Below are 18,769 nucleotides of genomic sequence, written 5' to 3'. Positions count from 1 at the left end.
CATATGAAGTACCCTTTGAGATCCCTGGACCCCTAAGTGACCACGCCACTTTCTAATCATTATTTTGGTTTCCCAGATATTTCAAACTCGGAAAGGAAGAGCCCTAGATGGGGGATACAAGTATTCCAAACACTGGAAAAGATTGTGCCTCTTTCTACATTAGACTAGCAGCCTAGTTTCCAGCGTTAACAATGCGATCAGCAGCCAGACTCGACGAGGACCAAATCCTGGAAGCACAAGGCTCAGACTCAGACTCTGTTGCTAAGGTGCTGCTAACATAGTAACTCTGAAACAGCTCTTAAAGTCGGAACGCTGCATCTCCAAATCCTGCTTGAACATTAAGAAAGTCCGTATATAAAAATAACTTTTCTCTTTAAAATATCTGTAAAAATAGCAAAATCTCCAGAATTGAATGAATTCCTATTTAAGACACTGACTGTAACATGCAACATTACTTTGTATATATACATGGGTAACCGTCAGCTGAATTCTGTCAGTGTTAAGAGACTACTGACTTTAAGACACATTCTGATTTCAGAGATGTTCAAAATGTGAAAATAAATGTGGAAAAAGGTGCATCTTAGAATGAATGAAATACTAAAAATGTGTTTTGCCATTAAACACAGAGTCTCTTAAACTGACATGTATTCATAATTGGTACTATTCTTAAAACTATCAATTTTGTTTCACTTCTCACTTGAAATGAAGAATGGATGGCACTTATATTAATTTCTAACAGACATCTTGCACCAACATTTTTTCCCATTGCACATACTTTAAAATTTATGGATTCCTAGTTTGGAAACCACCTCAGTTTCACTCTTGGAATCACAGATCAGGAGAGAAGCTAAATGAGGCCTACGGAAGCTAAGTGACTGAGTGCGGGACCAGATATGTAGTAAGCAGCAGTCAAGGTTTGAAGCCGGGTCTCTTGGGTCCTGTTCTGAGTTCTCTTCAAAGAAATCAGAAATCAAATGAGGGTTAGTGTTCTCTGGTGCACTGCTGCAGAGAGGGCAAAGCAATGAAAAAAATCCCTGTTCGTTTGCAAAGTTGCTCTTTTATGAAACGACACTCCTAGGCTTCACTGGCAGAACACTGAGGACCGATCATTTGTTCGGCCCATCAATTCAACTGCTAAGTAGTTTCACACTCTATTAGAACAGCACCCAAGTCCTCACCAATGAACATCTTTACATGCTCTGAGGGATGGAAACCACAAAACACGACCAAATCAGCCACATGCCAAACACTAGCCTCACAACAATATCCTGCTGTAGGAGACCATTGTTCTTTATGGAAAATTCTGGGAATTATAGAACCTGCCAAAACTTTTTAGCATTTGCTATATGTACTCTGACCCAGAAATTTTGATTCCCCAAAGCATGTTGAAGATCTGTTAATGCTCTGCTCTGACTGGCTTCTTTAAAACTGGAGACTACTCAAGGAGGTCAGTCAATAATCCATGGTCTCTAGGTGTTAGTCCCTTTTAGCCTGGTCTCTTGCAAGGTGACTCCCAGGGGACTTGCCAGCGTTAACTGGAGAGGAGCCCCATACCACTGCACTGGAGCGGGAGACTTCAGCTAAGGGCTCCGTCAGAACATTTCTAGATGTCTCTATCACAGAATTCCTCATTGTATCGTTCATTTCGATCACTTCAAAATCCATTTCATTCCACTTTTCTGCATCTTCTTCTTCATTCTCTTCCTCGTAGTCATTTAGCTCAGAGCTGGAAAGCAAAGCTTTCTGGTCCTCGCTTTTTCTGTGGTCTTTCCGCTGTTGATTGAGAGGTGATGTGGCTAATTTATAGAGCACAGGAAATAAAACAGCAGTGGCTATCGAGGCCCCCAAAGAGGTATACAAAACTATAGGCAAATCCGGATATTCTCCTTGAAGGATTCCAATGACCGCAGGAATAGCCATTTCTCCCAGGGCAGCGCCCACTACAAAAAAAGCTGCAGATTTCCCGTGGATGGTCGTGTACTGCTCAATCCAGGAGACGCCGCTGGGAAACGTGGTGGCCATCGAGGCCCCGTACACGGACGTTGCTATCCAGAGACAAACTGGGCTCTTGTTGAAAAGCACCAGCAATAAAGATGACCCCAGGCTGCCGATGTTGCTCAACACGATCATGGTTCCAGGTTGCAAACACGTAGCAAAGAAGATGGCCAGGCCCCTGCAGGCCGCAAAGGTCCCCCAGAAGATGGAGTTCAGGCCAGCTGCTTCGCTCTCCTTCATGCCGGCATGGGTGGTCGCGAACGAGAAAACGTAAGAGCCGTACGTCACCTCGGCCCCCACGTAGAAGAAGAAGAACAGAAAAAGCAGACAAAGAAGGGCGTTGTGGTATTTGGCTCTTCGAGACCTCTGAGCAGACGCTTTTGCTTTTTCCTGCCTGGAGCTTTTCTTTAAAAACAGAGCCAAGAAAAAGACAGAAACTACAAAAATGTAAGTCCCGATCACGGCATAAGCCCACAGTAAATTCAGATTGTTGGGTGCTCCGAGGAGGGATTCTGCGTCGGCCTCAGAAGACTGGCTGAGCGAGCCGTGAGCGTCAGCTTCCGTGTGATTGTCACCAGACACCGTCGTGCCCAGTGCCAGCTTAGCCAGCAGTGGAGCCAAGAAGGCGCCCAGGGCAAAACTGAAGTGTAAGGCCTGCATATGTGGGGCTCCTTCGTCCCCCCAAAGAGCCAAGATTAGGACGTTACCACCTACCAACGAAAGATGAGGAAAAGGATTTAATTACAGAAACTTGGCCAAAACCAGTTCATTACTATCAGAGAGGGGAAGAGCCTATTTCATGTGGCGCAGGGATTATAACATTCAAAGTTGTCAGATGTCACAACTCGTCCATTCTGTGAGGCGCTCTAGCCTCCCACCATCAGAGAACTGGAAACATCACATACTCACAGACGGGTTCCTTGAGCTAGTAAACCACTGCCTCCTAGAGCCAGGGACATTAGCCTGAGGCTTTTTGTAACACAGTTCTAATACCAAGCTGGCAGGCCGAGGGGGGATATTTATTTATTTACAAACATTTTAAGTATCTATGATCATCGGGTGGTGGCCAAATTACCAAATAGCCAGTTGAGGGAAACGATTCATGCATGTGACAGATGCACAGCACACAGTCAGGATCCTGAACACTACAGAGTTCTGCATGCCCGGGACAGGATGCCTCCTCTACAGGGCGAAAGGCAAGAAGCATCAAGTCTTGGGTTTTCTTTCTCTCTCTCTCTCTCTCTCTCTCTCTCTCTTTTTTGTAACATATTTGGAGATAAACACACAATCGTACCCTGTAATACCACAACCAAACCAAGCCTAAAGTATAAAACATCCCCGATGGATCAAGTAACAGTAGAGCAGGAGATAAGAGTTGCTCTGAGGGGTGGGCAAAAATGCCACGCATGTTATTTAGTAGGTTTTAAAAGACACCAAGACCTGTGGAGAGGCTCTCCTGCAGGGAGGCAGGAGCTTTTGAGAGAAGAAAGAAAGAGAGAGAAGGAAAATACTACAGAGGACAGGTTTCTCAGAAAGACAGAGTGCTTTTACAACTGGACTGCTGCTTCCTAGGATTCCTCAGCCAAATAATGGTTCTGCGGTTGGTTCAACCTAGTAACCCATCGATTCCTCCCATATCACACTGACAAAGTTCTCCCCCAAAATGGAAGCCCCCTCACCTGCACCATAGCTACCCACAAGGCGCACCCTTTCCTGTTTGGATACCATAAAGCAATAATCCCTCACTGAACAAAGTCCGTTCACTCCACGGTTGGCTGCTCAAAAGCAGGCACCCTGCTTGGCAAGAAGAGTAGTTGCCCAAAGGGTGGTTCTGACTGGGTGACCCCAGGAGCAACTCAGTAGGCTGGTGTCATTTTACACTGCAAATGACCACTTGAGGTCATCTGTGCTACTTTTTCTAATACGAAGTCCCCATTCCCAGAGATGACACTGAAGTGCTCACTGACCTGTATCCAGAATGCCAATTGAAACACCAAAGATGGACATCATGACAATCAGTAATACTGCTGTCTTACAAAATGGAACAAGGTAAAGACCAACTGTGGTGGCCAACATTGACACCCCTGGGAAGAAAGGTAAAAGCTATAAAAAACAATATTCATGAATCAAGTCTACATCATAAAAACTCCCATAAATAGAAGCAGGTAGAATTACAATTGAGTAATAATAAGTGGATGAGAGGTTCACCATCTGCAAATGGCTATTTCCTTTACAAGTTTTCATAATCTTTATAGACTATAAAATCTAAGTTATCCTAACATGAGTACATTTCTAACAATGCTAATAATCAAGTTAGATACCATAAGGCAAAGTTATATAGCAAAACAGCTCAAAAATTATTTAAATATTTCATATTTAAGAACCTAAAGGGATTTTTGGATACAATGTAAGAAATTAAAAAGAAAAAGAAGATGCAATTATTATAGTTGTAGAAATGTATTACACAATTAGGTTGGGAACAGGGAGGGGAATACCAGACATATGTGTTTTCAACTCACTTTGGAAATCTGGGCAATTATTCATTTATTCATCAATAATAGTAAATTATTCTCCTGACTTCCAAAGCAGTTTTATCACATTAATCCAGATTTTATTTTTTTTAATATTTTATTTATTTTTGGAAGAGAGAGAGAGAGAACATGAGCAGGGGAGGGGCAGAGACAAAGAGGGAAAAACAGAATTCAAAGCAGGCTCCAGGCTCTGAGCTGTCAGCACAGGCTTGAACCCACTAACCATGAGATCATGACCTGAGCCGAAGTAGGACACCCAACTGACAAAGCCACCCAGGCGCCCCAATCCAGATTTTCTTTAAACATATCTACTTATTCAGGGGCGCCTGGGTGGCTCAGTCAGGTAAGCATCCGACTCTTGATTTTGGCTTAGGTCATGATCTCGCAGTTTGTGGGTTCGAGCCCCACATCGGGCTCTGTGCTGACAGTGCACAGCCTGCTTGGGATCTTCTCTCCGCCCTTCCCCCACTCGTTCTCTCTCTCGCTCAAAAAATAAACTTTAAACATATCTATTTATTCAAAAAAGAATAAGTTAGAAGCTCTGCCATCTATTCTGAGGGTGAGGTAGAGAGGTCCAAAGTCATTAACATGGGGCGGCAGGGACCAAACTATAGTCATTTCACCCACCATTCCCTCCCGCCTTCACACTCAGTCCCAGGTCTAGTCTGGGCAGGGTCAAGGAATTCATTCTGATCTGTGGTGGCCCTAGATCTGTCCTAAACCCTGACGAGGAAAGATCTTTGGACACCTGGTATGTTGGTTGGGGGACCCAGGGGTGGTGCCTAAATTACAGTGATGGTCAGGAAGGCTAAAGATGGGTAGCACGCTCGGGCTAATCTAAATTTCCAGAGTGGGCCCAGCACAGATTCCCTGTAACTGCCAAGATGAAAACAGGCACCAAGGAAACCTGACCTCCACTGAGGATGCCTGAACACTACACATTTGTCAACCACCCTGCAAGCTAGTATATTTCATAGTTTAAAACAAATCGTAAATTCCACAGAAGTCGCAAAAAGCTACACCTGGTGTTTTACTTACCCAAGAGTAGAAAATGATTCATATTGTCAAGAAGAACTCCACCAATCACAGAGCCACTCAAATATCCAAAGGCACGGCCCACAAAAATCAGAGAAAGACTGCTAATATTGCGGTTCACATTTGTTGCCAAATCTTGAAATGTGGGTCCCAGTATAGCAACACTCATTCCCTAAAATTCAAAAAGACAAAATCTCTTATCTACAATCATTAAAATAATGTCTGTCTATGTGGTAGCTTCCTTCCCTATTAAAAACGGAAGAGGGGATTTCAGGGCATTACTTTAAGTCTTAACAGTCCAGAAAAATTAAGGATGACAGTACTAGTATCCTAGAGCTTTAGACTCCTGTATCTGATGTGTCAAATCCTACTGGTTTTCTAGTTTTGACAGCTCTCAAGTTAAAAAAAAAAAAAAAAGTCATTTGTTTGGTGCATTGCTGCAATTTCGTTTCCTTTTTGAACAATACCATAAAAGACTCTTTTGTATCAACAGGAAAATGTAACATTAAAATAATTTTAGTCTTGGCATTTTAATATACTAGATTATATACAAAGAACAGGAATTTAGATGTTAAAAAGTTAATTATTGGGGCACCTGGGTGGCTCAGCTGGTTGAGCTTCCAACTTCTGCTCAGGTCATGATCTCACAGTTTGTGGGTTCGAGCCCCACATCAGGTTCTGTGCTGACCGCTAGCTCGGAGCCTGGAGCCTGCTTCAGATTCTGTGTTTCTTTCTCTCCCTGCCCCTCCCCTGTTCACGCTCTGTACTCTCTCTGTCTCTCAAAAATAAATAAATGTTAAAAAAAAAAAAGATTTAAAAAACCTGCTAATCATCAAGCCATTAAAATATTACTCCTGTTTTTTGATGTTGTTAATACAGAGCAATATTTTTGGATGCACATGGGGTCCTTCCTCTGACATACAAAATACACAGGAGATAAGCAATTTAAATGGTTCTGAATCTACATTTTTCTTCAAAGAAAACTCCAAGCCATCACAGGATATTGGCTGGACACTAAAAAAAAAAAAAAAAAAAAAAGTGTTTTTAATGGATCTAGGCTTCAAGAATAGTTGATTCTACTTGGACTGCTCTGCTATAAACACTTGGGTGTTTCTTACCCAAGAAAGAGCAGTCCCAGACTAAGGACAGAGTGAGCACCTAGTCAAATCTGATCTCCAATCAAATTACTTCCTGCCTGCAAAGCACTTAAAACAGGAGGACTCACCAAGTGTCTGCAATGATTTTTTTTTTCCACATCGAAACATTCTAAGAAAGCGTTGTGGCTCAAGAGAAAGCTGCTAAGTGACCTGAAGTCTCCTAGGAGGACACACCCTACCAAGCCCCCAGATCCCAACATTCCGGACAAGTGATGAAGGGAGATGTCCAGAAATAAGGGAATGGCTGGGAGGTCAAGGGGTTGGGCAAAAGGCGCGTCTTACTCCAAGAAAAACACTGAAGGATCTATGGGTTGGTTTTACACAGGATTGTGGGCAGAATAAGAGACCTATAATTCCTGGCTTTACGACTTAAAGCCAGCTGTGTGGTCTGGAAAACGCAGTTTCCCTCTCCGGTTCTCTTTCCCCAACAGCAAAAATAAAGAGCTGACTCTATTTCGTCAGACAGGCAGGGGAAATCCCAGAAAACCAGCTTTGCGTAATAATATGGGGTCTGCGTGGGCTCGAGGGGCAGGGGCCATAAAGCTGTCAAACCCCCTTACAGCTCCCCACCCCACGTAGAAGACGTAGGACGGTTTGCGGAGCTGGAAAATATATTAGGAAAACAATTTCGCACTTGACAAAACCTCCAAGATTAGAACTGTGCCCGTTTTTCGGATTAGGAAACTAAGGCCGGGGGTGGGGCGGATGAATGCGCCCAAGGTCGCACAGTTTGCAAAGAGGCAGAGGCGAGACTCGAACTCGGACGCCCGCGCTCTCTGCAGGACGCCTGCTCACGCCCCGGCCTGGGAGGATTCCAGCCCCTGCTCTCACCAGACCCAGGAAGGCGGCACACAGGATTACGGTGATGAACCAGCGCAGCATGCCTCCCGCCCCGCGGCTCCGCCGGTAACCCTCCACCGCCTCATTCTCCGCCGCGGCCTCGGACTGGAGGAGCCGCTGCCCGGCAGCCGGGGCCCCGGCCCCACGGAGTTCCAGCTCCAGCTCCAGCTCGGCGGCTCGGGAGAAGCGGTCCTGCGGCCGCCCGGCTTCTCAGCGGAGCCTCTGGAACCGCGAGCTGAGTCCCGGCCCCGCCCCTCCAGGCCCGGCAGTCCCCGCTGGCGCCACCTCCCCTGGAACGGACCCCAGTCAGGGCGGGGAAGTCTAACTTCGGAACGCGCCGGGTGTTGCAGGCCGGGGACGCGAGCCCTTCAGCCTGCAAGGTGCCGGCGGGGGTCACGTGGCGGATATGTGGCCTCTCGCCAACCGCGGCCTGCCTCAAACCGGAAGTTTATGTGGTTGCCTGGGAGACCGGACTTGGTTCTGGGGCCTGGGGCGTCACACACAGCTGAGCCCAAAGAGGCCCAGCGAGCGGGCGCCGCGTGGCGGAGCGAGCCGAAGCTGCAGCCCGGGGCCCGACGGATCGTGACGAAAGACGCGGCCACACTGTCACGAGGAAATGCGGGCCAAGGTTTGCAAGGTATGGCTTTGCGACCGCTCCCCGGGTCTCCTCGCTGGGCAAAGGAAGCCCGGAGGTCGGTGCCTTAGACAGCTTCCTAGAATTGCTGCCCTCGTTCCTTTGAACTATGTCGTCCATCTATCACTCCACAGCATTTGTTGAACTTCATGTAAGCGTTCAAGGGTATCATCTCAACCAGCGCTCATAACAACAGTCCAAATTCCATGTATCTTCGATTTACGGAGAGGAGGATTAAGTCATAGAGAATAAGTAACAACTTGCCCAAGGTCAGTCAGCGAATCAGGGGCTGTACATACACAGTGTAACAGTAGAGAAGTCTGGACCCAAAGCCAAGGTTTCAAGCACACTCTAGTTTCAATGCCTGCGAATACCATTGTTGTAAGAAAGTGGAGGAGCGCCTAGGTGGCTCAATTGGTTAAGCGTCCGGCTTCAGCTCAGGTCCTGATCTCACGGTCCGTGGGTTTGAGCCCCGCGTCTGGCTCTGAGCTGGAACCTGCTTTGGATTCTGTGTCTCCCTCTCTCTCTGCTCCTCCTTCATTCATGCTCTATTTCTCTGTCTCTCAAAAATAAATTTTAAAAGTTAAAAAAAAAAAAAAGTGGAGCAGGATTTGGGTTTTCAGGATCCCTGAAAGGAGGAGAAAAGGCCTTGTCTTCTTTATCCTATTCTAGCTTTTTGATTCCTTTTACCCTTTGACCAGACCACAGCCTCAAAACGTGTAATTATTGTTTTTTATTGTCTATCAGAAATGTTCTTTTGCACCTGATTACTCTTACCCACTTAGGCTCCCAGGCTACAAACCTGAATCTCATTTCCCTTCCACCCCATCTCTCCAGCCCCATCCATTTGGTCATTAAGGACTCTCCCAATTTACCCCAGAATGTACAGATGCTGTGATTTAAGAGAACCTGTTTTAGAGTTCAGAGTCCGGGAAGGCCTCTGAGAAGAGCTTGATGTGGCTGAAGCAAAAGACATTCATGATAAAGAGAAGAGCCGATGATAGGAGAGGTCGGTGAGGTGCACGTTACAGAGGACTCTGTATGCCATCTGGAGTTTGGTCTTGAGCTATACACTTCAACTCGCTCACTGAGATTTAATATAATCAAAAATATTCTGTGGGAATTCAAGCTGCACGAGACTTTATCTTTATCACCTAAAACCGAACTCCTCTTTTTCCTAAATCAATCTGCGCCTGCCCGGGGATACTCCATGCTGACACCACCAGCCCCTCCGCCATCTTTGTAAGGAGTGTGAGATCCTGCCTGCTGCTTCCTCTTTCTCTCTCCTCAGTTTATCTCCAGGTCCTGCCAATTTTATTTCCACAGATATTTCTAAAACCAGCCCTCTATGCTATGATCACAGCCTACTTATAAAACTTTAGCCGCTCTCACCAAAACTATTCCCCTAAGTTCCTAATTAGGTTTCCCTCCTCTAGTCTTCTGTTCTCCCATCTTTCAGCCCTGAGTAGCTCATTGAAATGAGAATCTGCTACCTAAAACCTGTCAGGTCTTCAAGAATAAAATCCAGCTTCCTCTACTGCAGCCCACCTTGCTAGCTTCATCTCATTATTTACTTTCCAACAACATCAAACATTCCTATTAGCACTCTACATGTTGTCTCTCTCTTCCATACCTTTGAACATATTGTCCCCTCTTGTCCAAAATGCCTCCTTTCTCTTTCACCTGCTGCGGGAGAAGCTGCTAGCTCTGCATCAAAACCCATCTGCCCCTTCTTCCTAAGTAACGAAGCTATAACTGAGGGCATGACTGCCCCAGCTCTACTACATCTCCCAGCTGACTTTGCAGTTAAGGATGCCAGTGAGGGGCGCCTGGGTGGCTCAGGTGGTTAAGCGTCCGACTTCGGCTCAGGTCATGATCTCATGGCTCATGGGTTCAAGCCATGCATCAGGCTCTGTGCTTACAGCTCTGAGCCTGGAGCCTACTTCAGATTCTGTGTCTCCCTCTCTCTGTGTCCCTACCCTGCTCATGTCTCTCTCTCCCTCTCAAAAATAAATAAACATTAAAAAATAAAAAATAAATTTAAAAAAATGCCAATAGAATGTGAGCAGAAAGGCCAGAGAGAAGGCCTCCCTCTGTGATATGTGGGGGAAAAAAACCTGTCTCTCAAATCATGAATTTTTGTTACAGTACCTTAGTCTCCCATAACTAAGTGCATCTGCCTTATTCCTGCCTATCTTCTCAATAATCATACATTTTTTTATTAGTAATCATACATATTTTAAAGAATTTAAGAGGCACCTGGGTGGCTCAGTCGTTTAAGTGTTTGACTCTTGATCTCAGCTCAGTTTTCTATCTCAGGGTCATGAGTTTCAGCCCCGCATTAGGCTCCAAGCCGGGCATGAAGCCTACTTGAAAAAAAAAAAAAGATTAAAAAAAAAAAAGGATATTTATATTAACCTTGGTAGTTACTTTGCTGCTGCTCGTCCTTCATTCCTAAACATCCAGGCTTCCTTCTGGTATCCTTTACCTTCATCCTCAGCATTCTTTTTTAGGGCAGGTCTGCTGACAATTGCTTTTTACGTTTTGCTTCATCTAAGAATGTCTTTATTTCACCTTCATTTCTGAAATAGGTTTCTAATTTGTTGTACTTTACTTTCCACACCTAGAGATGCTGTTCCAGTGTCTTCTGGACCCTGAACTCTGCAGTCATTTGATTTTTGCTCTTTATTTCATTTCTCTCTGGCTGCTTTCAAGGTTTTTTCTTTATCACTGTCTTTTGGTAGTTTGATTTTGCGATATCTAGGCATGATTTTCTTTGAATTTTGGGGTCCACCAACCTTCTGGAATCTGTAGATATGCCCTCTACCAAATCTGGGAAGTTTCTAGCCATTACTTTCTCATGGAATTTTTCTCAATCTCCTTCACCTGTCTGTCTTTCTGGAACCCAAATGACTTGTATGTTAGACCTTTCGATGTTGTTGCACAAGTCCCTGAGCCCTATGTTCTGTGTTTTCTGGCCTTTTTTTCCCCTTTCTGCTCTTTAGTTTAGATAATTCTGTTGACTTATGTGTCTTCAAGTTCACTGCTGCTTTCATCCATCATCTCCATTTTGATATTATACCTATCTAGTGAATTTCTTTCAGATATTGTACTTTTCAGTTCAAAATTTCCACTCAGTTCTTTTTTATACTTTGTTTCTCTGCTGAAAATGTATGTCTTTACGTTTGCGTCACGTGTTTATCTTCACCTCCTGCAAGGTATAAATGCTGCTTTAGAGTCTTTGTCTGAAAATTCCAACACCTGTGTTATGGGGTTGTTATGGTGCTTTTCTTCTCCCTAAGGATTTGGCCAAAGCTTCCTGGTTCTTTGTATGACAGGTGTTAACCTTAAAACTAAAACAGCCAGTTATTTTACCAGCAAAAAAAATGGATTTATTTGTGAATAGCGAAGAATTGCATTTTGGAACAGGAAGCTACCGCAAAACCATTGGCAAGCCCAGAGAACAAAGGAGAGGAACACTCTTTTATAGTGGAAAGAAGGAAGTTGGGAGAATTATTATAAACAAAACATACATTGGAGTACACTGGGAATTCACAATATGGTGGATTTTCATTGACTGACTTGTGACAGTCTTTCATTGGCTGGGCTGTTGCCAGAGGAGGAGGAAAACCTCTCTTCCCTATTGCTAAGATAGTCTGGTAGTATTTAGAAGTAGTGCCCACCTATAGGGTGCCTGGGTGGCTCAGTCAGTTAAGCATCTGGCTTTGGCTCAGGTCCTGATCTCACAGTTCGTGGGTTCAAGCCCCGTGTCAGGCTGTGCTGACAGCTAGCTCAGAGCCTGGAGCCTGCTTCAGATTCTGTGTCTCCCTCTCTCTCTGACCCTCCCCTGCTCGCACTGTCTCTGTCTCAAAAATGAATAAAAACATTTTAAAAATTAAGAAAAAAAGGAAACAGAAGCTCCTCTAAAATGGAAGGATCTATTTTCTAATTCTACCTCTCACCCCTTCATTCTTGAAAACAGCAGGATACTTTTTCCAGTTGCCTCCAGAGATCACTCACCACCTTTTAAGAAAAGAAAAGAAAAAAAAGGTATAAAATAGAGTACTGCTTCATGCAGTTTCCTCTTCAGGCCAATTGTGAAAATAACTTCTATCTGAGACAATTCAGGAGAAATAAAAATATTTAAGAGCCAACTTTTCAGTTAAAAATAGATATCGTTTTATTGATTCCTTGAAAAAATTGACATAACTTGTATGATAATGTATCAAAAAGGAAACTGTCTGGACCTTAGTCATTAATATGGTACTTATATTGGCATATTTGTGAAATGGCAACAAGGAGAGAGATTTTTCATCTTTTTTGTAAAATATTTTTTAACATTTATTTATTTTTGAGAGACAGAGAGAGACAGAGCATGAGCAGGGAGGGGCAGAGAGAGAGGGAGACACAGAACCCGAAGCAGGATCAGGCTCTGAGCTGTCAGCACAGAGCCTGATGCAGGACTCGAACCCACGAACTGTGAGATCAGGACCTGAGTGAAAGTAGGACGTTAAACTGACTGAGGCACCCAGGCACACCAGATTTTTCATCATTTAATTTGAAATTTTATCTTGAGTAAGAGTGAGGAGTTAGATCATGCTTGAGGACTGCACATCACTGGTAGGACCTATTCAATCTTTATTCTCTGGAGAGATCATTCTTTTTACTTATCAAATAATGTCTAATTAGTACTTAAATCACATCATGGAAAAACTAGGTGTCATAACTATTTCTATCAGTATACTAAATTGTGGTGTCTGGGGTGCCTGGATGGCCCAGTTGGTTTAGCGTCTCTCAGTTTAGCTCAGGTCATGATCTCACGGGGCATCACCTGAGGCAGAACAAAGGTGACAGAAGTTTACTGAATACACTGCAAGGGAGTGGCTGGCAGGACAGGTGAGGAGAGACTAATGAAGTGGGGGCTGTACCTAAAGGGGGAAGATGACAAGGTATGGCCACGTATGGCATTCTCCCTTTTTTTTTTTTAATTTTTTTTAATGGTTTTTTTTTTATTTTAATGTTTTTTTTATTTATTTTTGATACAGAGAGAGACAGAGCATGAGAGGGGGAGGGGCAGAGAGAGGAGACACAGAACCGGAAGCAGGCTCCAGGCTCTGAGCTAGCTGTCAGCACAGAGCCCGATGCGGGGCTCGAACCCACCAAGGTGAGATCTGACCTGAGCCAAAGTCGGAGGCTTAACCAACTGAGCCACCCAGGCGCCCCAGCATTCTCCCTTTTTTGGTAACTGTGCCAGGTTGAAAGTAACCCATTGGTCGGTTGTGGCCTATAGATACTTGGAGGTTCGTGACCTGATGTGCCTTTCTGTGTTCAGCCAGAGGGTCACTGTGGGGCCCTTTCTACATGCCATTGCTCAAGCCTGTTGCCTAAAAGCAGCCTCTATGTAAAAGATCATTCTTTAACTTTAGCATTAAAAACCCAGTCTAGGGGCACCTGGGTGGCTCAGTCGGTTAAGCATCCAACTTTGGTTCAGGTCATGATCTCATAGTTCATAAAGTTCAGTCCCACGTTGGGCTCTGTGCTGACAGCTCAGAGCCTGGAGCCTGCTTCGGATTCTGTGTCTCCCTCTCTCTCTGTTCCTCCCCCATTGTCACTCTGTCTCTCTGTCTCTCTCTCTCTCTTAAAAATAAACATAAAAAAGAGTCTATTAAAGCCAACTCTGACAAAGATTTAATTTCAGCAAAATAATCATTGTTTAGGCTATGAACTTTGAAAAGTTCAAAATAATGCTGAAAAGATCTGATTTTGGTGTCTGGTGGAAATTTTTTCTCCCATTAAAAATAAGAACTTACTGATTTTTTAAATTTCCTATTTTAAAAAATATATGAACTTAGAATTTCCTTTAACTGGATTCATTATAACATACAAGACGATAGAACACTTGGATCTACCATCATAATGGTCTCCTATCCTGTTTTGATCAGATAAAATCTTTGGCATACTGTACTGTTATTAGCCAAAATCAACTTATCAAGAGAATAAAAACAAAGCAACCCAAAGTTGAGAGCTTGCCTACTATAAGCTTAAATAGAGACAGACTAACATGTCTTAATGTACTAATGTACTTAATGTACTTCAGGAGCAATTAGAGTTGTCTGCATAAAAGAGGAAACTACTTTAGGGCTTTAAGTGCTCTGTAAGAAATACAATCTTCCCTCTGTCTGTACACAGAAGCAGCCACTTATCCTGAGCTGGAGACTACTCTGCCCCAGAGTAGAGTCATTCTTGTGTAATCTCTGCCATCTAATCCCACACTTGCTGCTACCCGCTTAGAAAAAATCCAGCTCCTTTGTAGAAATCCCCACAATGACAGGGACTATTGTGTTGCTAAACTAGGAACAAACACGAGTAACAGTATTTTTTTTTAACTTATAAGCAAACTAAATAAAAGCCCACCTGATCATTGATTTAGTCACTAAATAGTTATTAAATACTAGTGCGTGCCAGGCATTGATCTAACCGTGAAAAAAAAAACAGAAAAAATTCTCGCTCTCCTGGACAAGGTAGAAAATGAACAAAGGCATTTGTAATCTGTCGATAGTGATAGTACCCTGCAGAAGACCAAGAATGAAGGGGATAGAGAGTGATGGAGAGGGGGTGTTTTTAACTAAGGTCGTGTTGGGGAAGGCTCCTGGGAGTGACATCTGGACAGAACCCTAAGTGAAGGGAGAGAACCAGCCGTGCGGAAGAGCATGCCGGAGCGAGCTGCGGGGACAAGGCTCTGGGAGCCGGAGCGAGCTTGGTGTGTCCGAGAAGTAAACAGGCCGGTGGGTCCGGGGTCGTAGGAATGAAGGGAGAGTTGGTAGAAAATGAGAGAGCCAGCAGGTTCCTGGGTCCACATGCGGGCCTTCTGTTAAGGACTCTGGATGTGTTCGAAGAATACACTAGAGAGGAGTGGGATGGAGAGCCGGGAGAAGGTGGTCTAATTGAGAGGTGATTGGTTAGGTTCAGATATTTGCAGAGGTTATTTGGTTAGGCTGAGATGTTTGTATTTGTGAGAATGGTCAGATTTGGGAAGTTATTGAAGCTAAGAACAGTGGTATTTGCCAATTGTTAGAAATAAGCCCATCGACCCAATCAAAGGAGGGACTTGGAGACTCGAAACACAGTGAAGCGAGTCTTTAATCAACATTCTTGCAGGAGCGGGTGACTGCTGGACAGGCGCACTTGGGCAGTCACAGCAGACAATTTATCTCCCAGCGTGCAGGTCCCTCCCCTGGTTCCTCGTTGGCTGAGTTCTACAGACTTACAGCTTTGCCCAGACGTCGCCCATGCCATTGTAAGGCAAAAAGTAGTCTGATTGGAACAAACTTACCTTCCCTGAGATGATGCAGACTTTCAGACCCTCCTTCCTTCTTTGGCACATGCTCATTGCAAAGCCCAGGAAAACAAGCCTGCAAAATGAAGAGAGGCAGAAGAACCAGGAAGTGAAATGTCTAAGGGTTTGGGACTCCATTTTGTGTGTGTGGGGGGGGGGGGGAGGTTCATACATATTTCCAATAGGTTGTAAACATACTGTTATTTAGACAGCACAGCTTTTATTTGGTATTTCTGAAAATGAATCCTATCCCTTACTTTTCACACTAACGGACTGGGTATGTGCGAGAAGGAATATATAAAATATAAAAAAATGACTTCAAGGATTTTCACTTCTGTCAAAGAAAAACCAGACTGGATAGTAGTTGAAGCCATAAAAACTCATGACTATTGCAATAGGTGGGGAAAAAATACCTCAGTATAGAATTGAAATCACTTTTACTTATTTATTTTTAATATTTATTTATCTTTGAGAGAGAGACAGATAGAGACAGAACACGAGGGAGCAGAGAGAGAGAGAGAGAGAGAGAGACCCAGAATCCAAAGCAAGCTCCAGGCTCTGAGCTGTCAGCACAGAGCCTGATGCAGGGCTCAAACTCATGAACCATGAGATTATGACCTGAGCGTGTCCAACGCTTAACTGACTGAGCCACCCAGGCGCCCAGAACTGGGCTCAATTATAAATACAAGGAAAAGTGGGAATCTTTAGCCAAGGGACTGGGTGCAGGAGGGAGGTTGGAAAATTATTAGGAGGAAACATCAGGGGAAAGGGGGATTCTGGCTAAACCAACCCCACAGGACTCTTGCTGAAGGTGGACCAGGGTAACCAGACATCACCAGGGGGACAGTAGAGGTTGAAGGACCCAATCAGATGCCAACAGGATTCTCACTAAAATTGAGCAATGCCAAGATAGACACAGAGTCTGAAGTCCAGGCTTTACTGGGGAGAGGGTTCAGAAGAGCCCCAAGAGACTGTTCCCTATGCTACTGGTGAATAATAGCCCTATTTATTCAGATGGAAAAAGTTGTTGTAAAAGGAGCACAAATTCTCCTGGAACATGGAAGAAAATCAAGAATTCAGGTTGAACGTGTTAAGATCATGATATTACATAATTAAATGAAGGCATCAGGTGGGCAGCCGGATATTCAACTCAGTAGAAGGAGGAAACACTGGATATAAACTGGGAGTTAGTATGGAGATGGCATTTAATCCTATGTCCCTGGGTAAGATGGCCTCAGTTGTGAGTATAGATGGAAGAGGGCCAGGGACTCAGTAAGTCCTGAGGACATGCTACGTATAAAGGTAGGGAAGGTGGGGAGTTTCCCACAACAGAGACTAAGAGAAGAGGAAAATTAGGAGTGGTTTTAAAACGCAAGTGATCACCTGTAATTCCTGTGGAGAGTGCACTGGATGTACAGAGTCCCAGTCATATGGGGTAATGATGTCATTTCCCTCAGCCTCACTTTCCAAATGCATGGGTTAAAGTAGATGATCTCTGAGGTCCCTTGCAATTCTGACTTTCAGAAGAGCAGCCAGTAACTTAATGTGCCTAAAACCATGTCTTACACATTTTTGTCCCAGTAGTAAAAAAAGCCACTTGAAACTGGAATGCCAGTAATATTGTTACTCCCTCCTTCAGATTGGGGTTATCCTTCAAAGTTTTTCCATAGTAATTATAAAAAGGGATTATCATAGGTGCCATGTTTTAATAATTCTTTAACAAAAGTATTGTAACCAAAACTAAGATATAAAGAGAGTCACTGAAAAATTCCATTGTAGACATCTAGGAAGAATTGAGCATGAACCCTGCATCAGTGAAGGAAGTATCTAATAAAGTCCAAGGTAAACAAATTATTCAAATATGTCAAAGTAGAGAGTTGAGGCAGAAAAAGCGTGGGAATTTGCACAAAGAAATCACAGTGGGGTAGCTGAAGGGCCAAGGGAAAAGCAAGCATTGTGTGCACCAAGCACTGTGGTGGGGTGCAAGAGACATGTGAGATTTGAGTCGGGATTGAGCACGGACACAGCATTGAGAGGCCCAAACATGAGGACTGTCTAAAGGGAGTTTAAAAATACCAAGTGGAAAGTTCTTTCAGATTAATAGGTAGGTCTGGAAAGGCATTTGGGGGCCAGATTGTGAAGAACTTTGAAAACCAACTGAAGGGGCGCCTGGGTGGCTCAGTCGGCTAAGCCTCCGACTTCGGCTCAGGTCAGATCTCACGTTCGTGGGTTCGAGCCCCGCGTCAGGCTCTGTGCTGACGGCTAGCTCAGAGCCTGGAGCCTGATTCCAGTTCTGTGTCTCCTTCTCTCTCTGCCCCTCCCCCTCTCATGCTCTGTCTCTCCTGTATCAAAAATTAATAAAACATTAAAAAAAAAAAGAAAACCAACTGAAGACACAATCTTTTGACTTTAGGACGCTGTAAAGGTTTCTGAGTAGTAAGAGTATCATGATGAATGCGGAGGGCTAAGAACATGGCAGCCAGTGTCGGCCGGTTGAACTGGAGTAGAAGAAACTAAAGAAAGGGAAATCACTTTAGTGGTTTTATTACATAGATTAGCAAAGCGATTGTTACATTCGCACCAGAGTGGCTTGGTGAGAATGGAAAGGTGGGTATGGAGCCAACAGTTCCCATGACCGTGTGTGTGTGTGTGTGTGTGTGTGTGTTCTGAGCATGCATGCTCAGCGGTGGCTCCAGAATTTCTATGGAAGAAGGTGTAAGGTAGGGCTCCTGAGAGGTTCAGTTGCTTCTGCGTCTGAGTCTTGATTTTGGCTCAGGTCATGGTCCCAGGATTGTGGAATCAAGCTCCAATCAGGCTCTACACTGAGTGTGGAGCTTAACGTTCTTTCTCTCCCTCTCTCTCTCTCTCTCTCTCTCTCTCTCTCTCTCTCTCTCTCTCTCTCTCTCTCCCCCTCTCTCCCTCTCTCCCTCTCTCCCTCCTCCCTCTCCCTCCCTCCCCCCTTCCCTCTACCCCACTTGTGCTCCTTCTCTCTCTCTGACTGATAGATAGATAGATAGATAGATAAAATTTTTTAAAAAAAGAAGGTGTAAGGTAACAATCTGATTGGAAGGTGGGGAGAGTTAGGGACTTGTATTCAAGATAAACCATTTCTGGGGCCCTAAGTGGCTCAGTGGGTTGAGCATCTGACTCTTGATTTCGGCTCAGGTGGTGGTCCCGTGATTGTGGGATGGAGCCCCACCTCAGCTCTGTGCTCACTGTCTCTCACTCTAAAATTAAAAAG

The 18,769-nt window shown here is 44.3% G+C and overlaps 2 protein-coding genes across 2 annotated transcripts in view; one reads left to right on the top strand and one right to left on the bottom strand.

Moving 5' to 3' along the window:
* Positions 1-579: 579 nt before the first annotated feature.
* MFSD4B (major facilitator superfamily domain containing 4B) lies at positions 580-7,941 on the bottom strand. Its single transcript, XM_029945428.1, is given in 5 exon segments — positions 580-1,505; positions 1,507-2,705; positions 3,963-4,079; positions 5,565-5,733; positions 7,550-7,941. Coding segments are annotated over 5 exon segments (1,572 nt in total). The 5' UTR covers positions 7,601-7,941; the 3' UTR covers positions 580-1,469.
* A 112-nt stretch (positions 7,942-8,053) lies between these two features.
* LOC115296940 (voltage-dependent anion-selective channel protein 2-like) overlaps positions 8,054-18,769 on the top strand; it is a 21,088-nt gene continuing 10,372 nt past the window's right edge. The window contains exon 1 of the mRNA XM_029945429.1: positions 8,054-8,195. Coding sequence (XP_029801289.1) covers positions 8,175-8,195 — 21 coding nt within the window. The 5' untranslated portion in view covers positions 8,054-8,174. The remainder of the gene's footprint in view (positions 8,196-18,769) is intronic.

This window comes from Suricata suricatta, chromosome 7 (assembly GCF_006229205.1).
Source record: "Suricata suricatta isolate VVHF042 chromosome 7, meerkat_22Aug2017_6uvM2_HiC, whole genome shotgun sequence".
Lineage (NCBI taxonomy): Eukaryota > Metazoa > Chordata > Mammalia > Carnivora > Herpestidae > Suricata > Suricata suricatta.
This window is presented reverse-complemented; position numbering and strand designations above follow the sequence as displayed.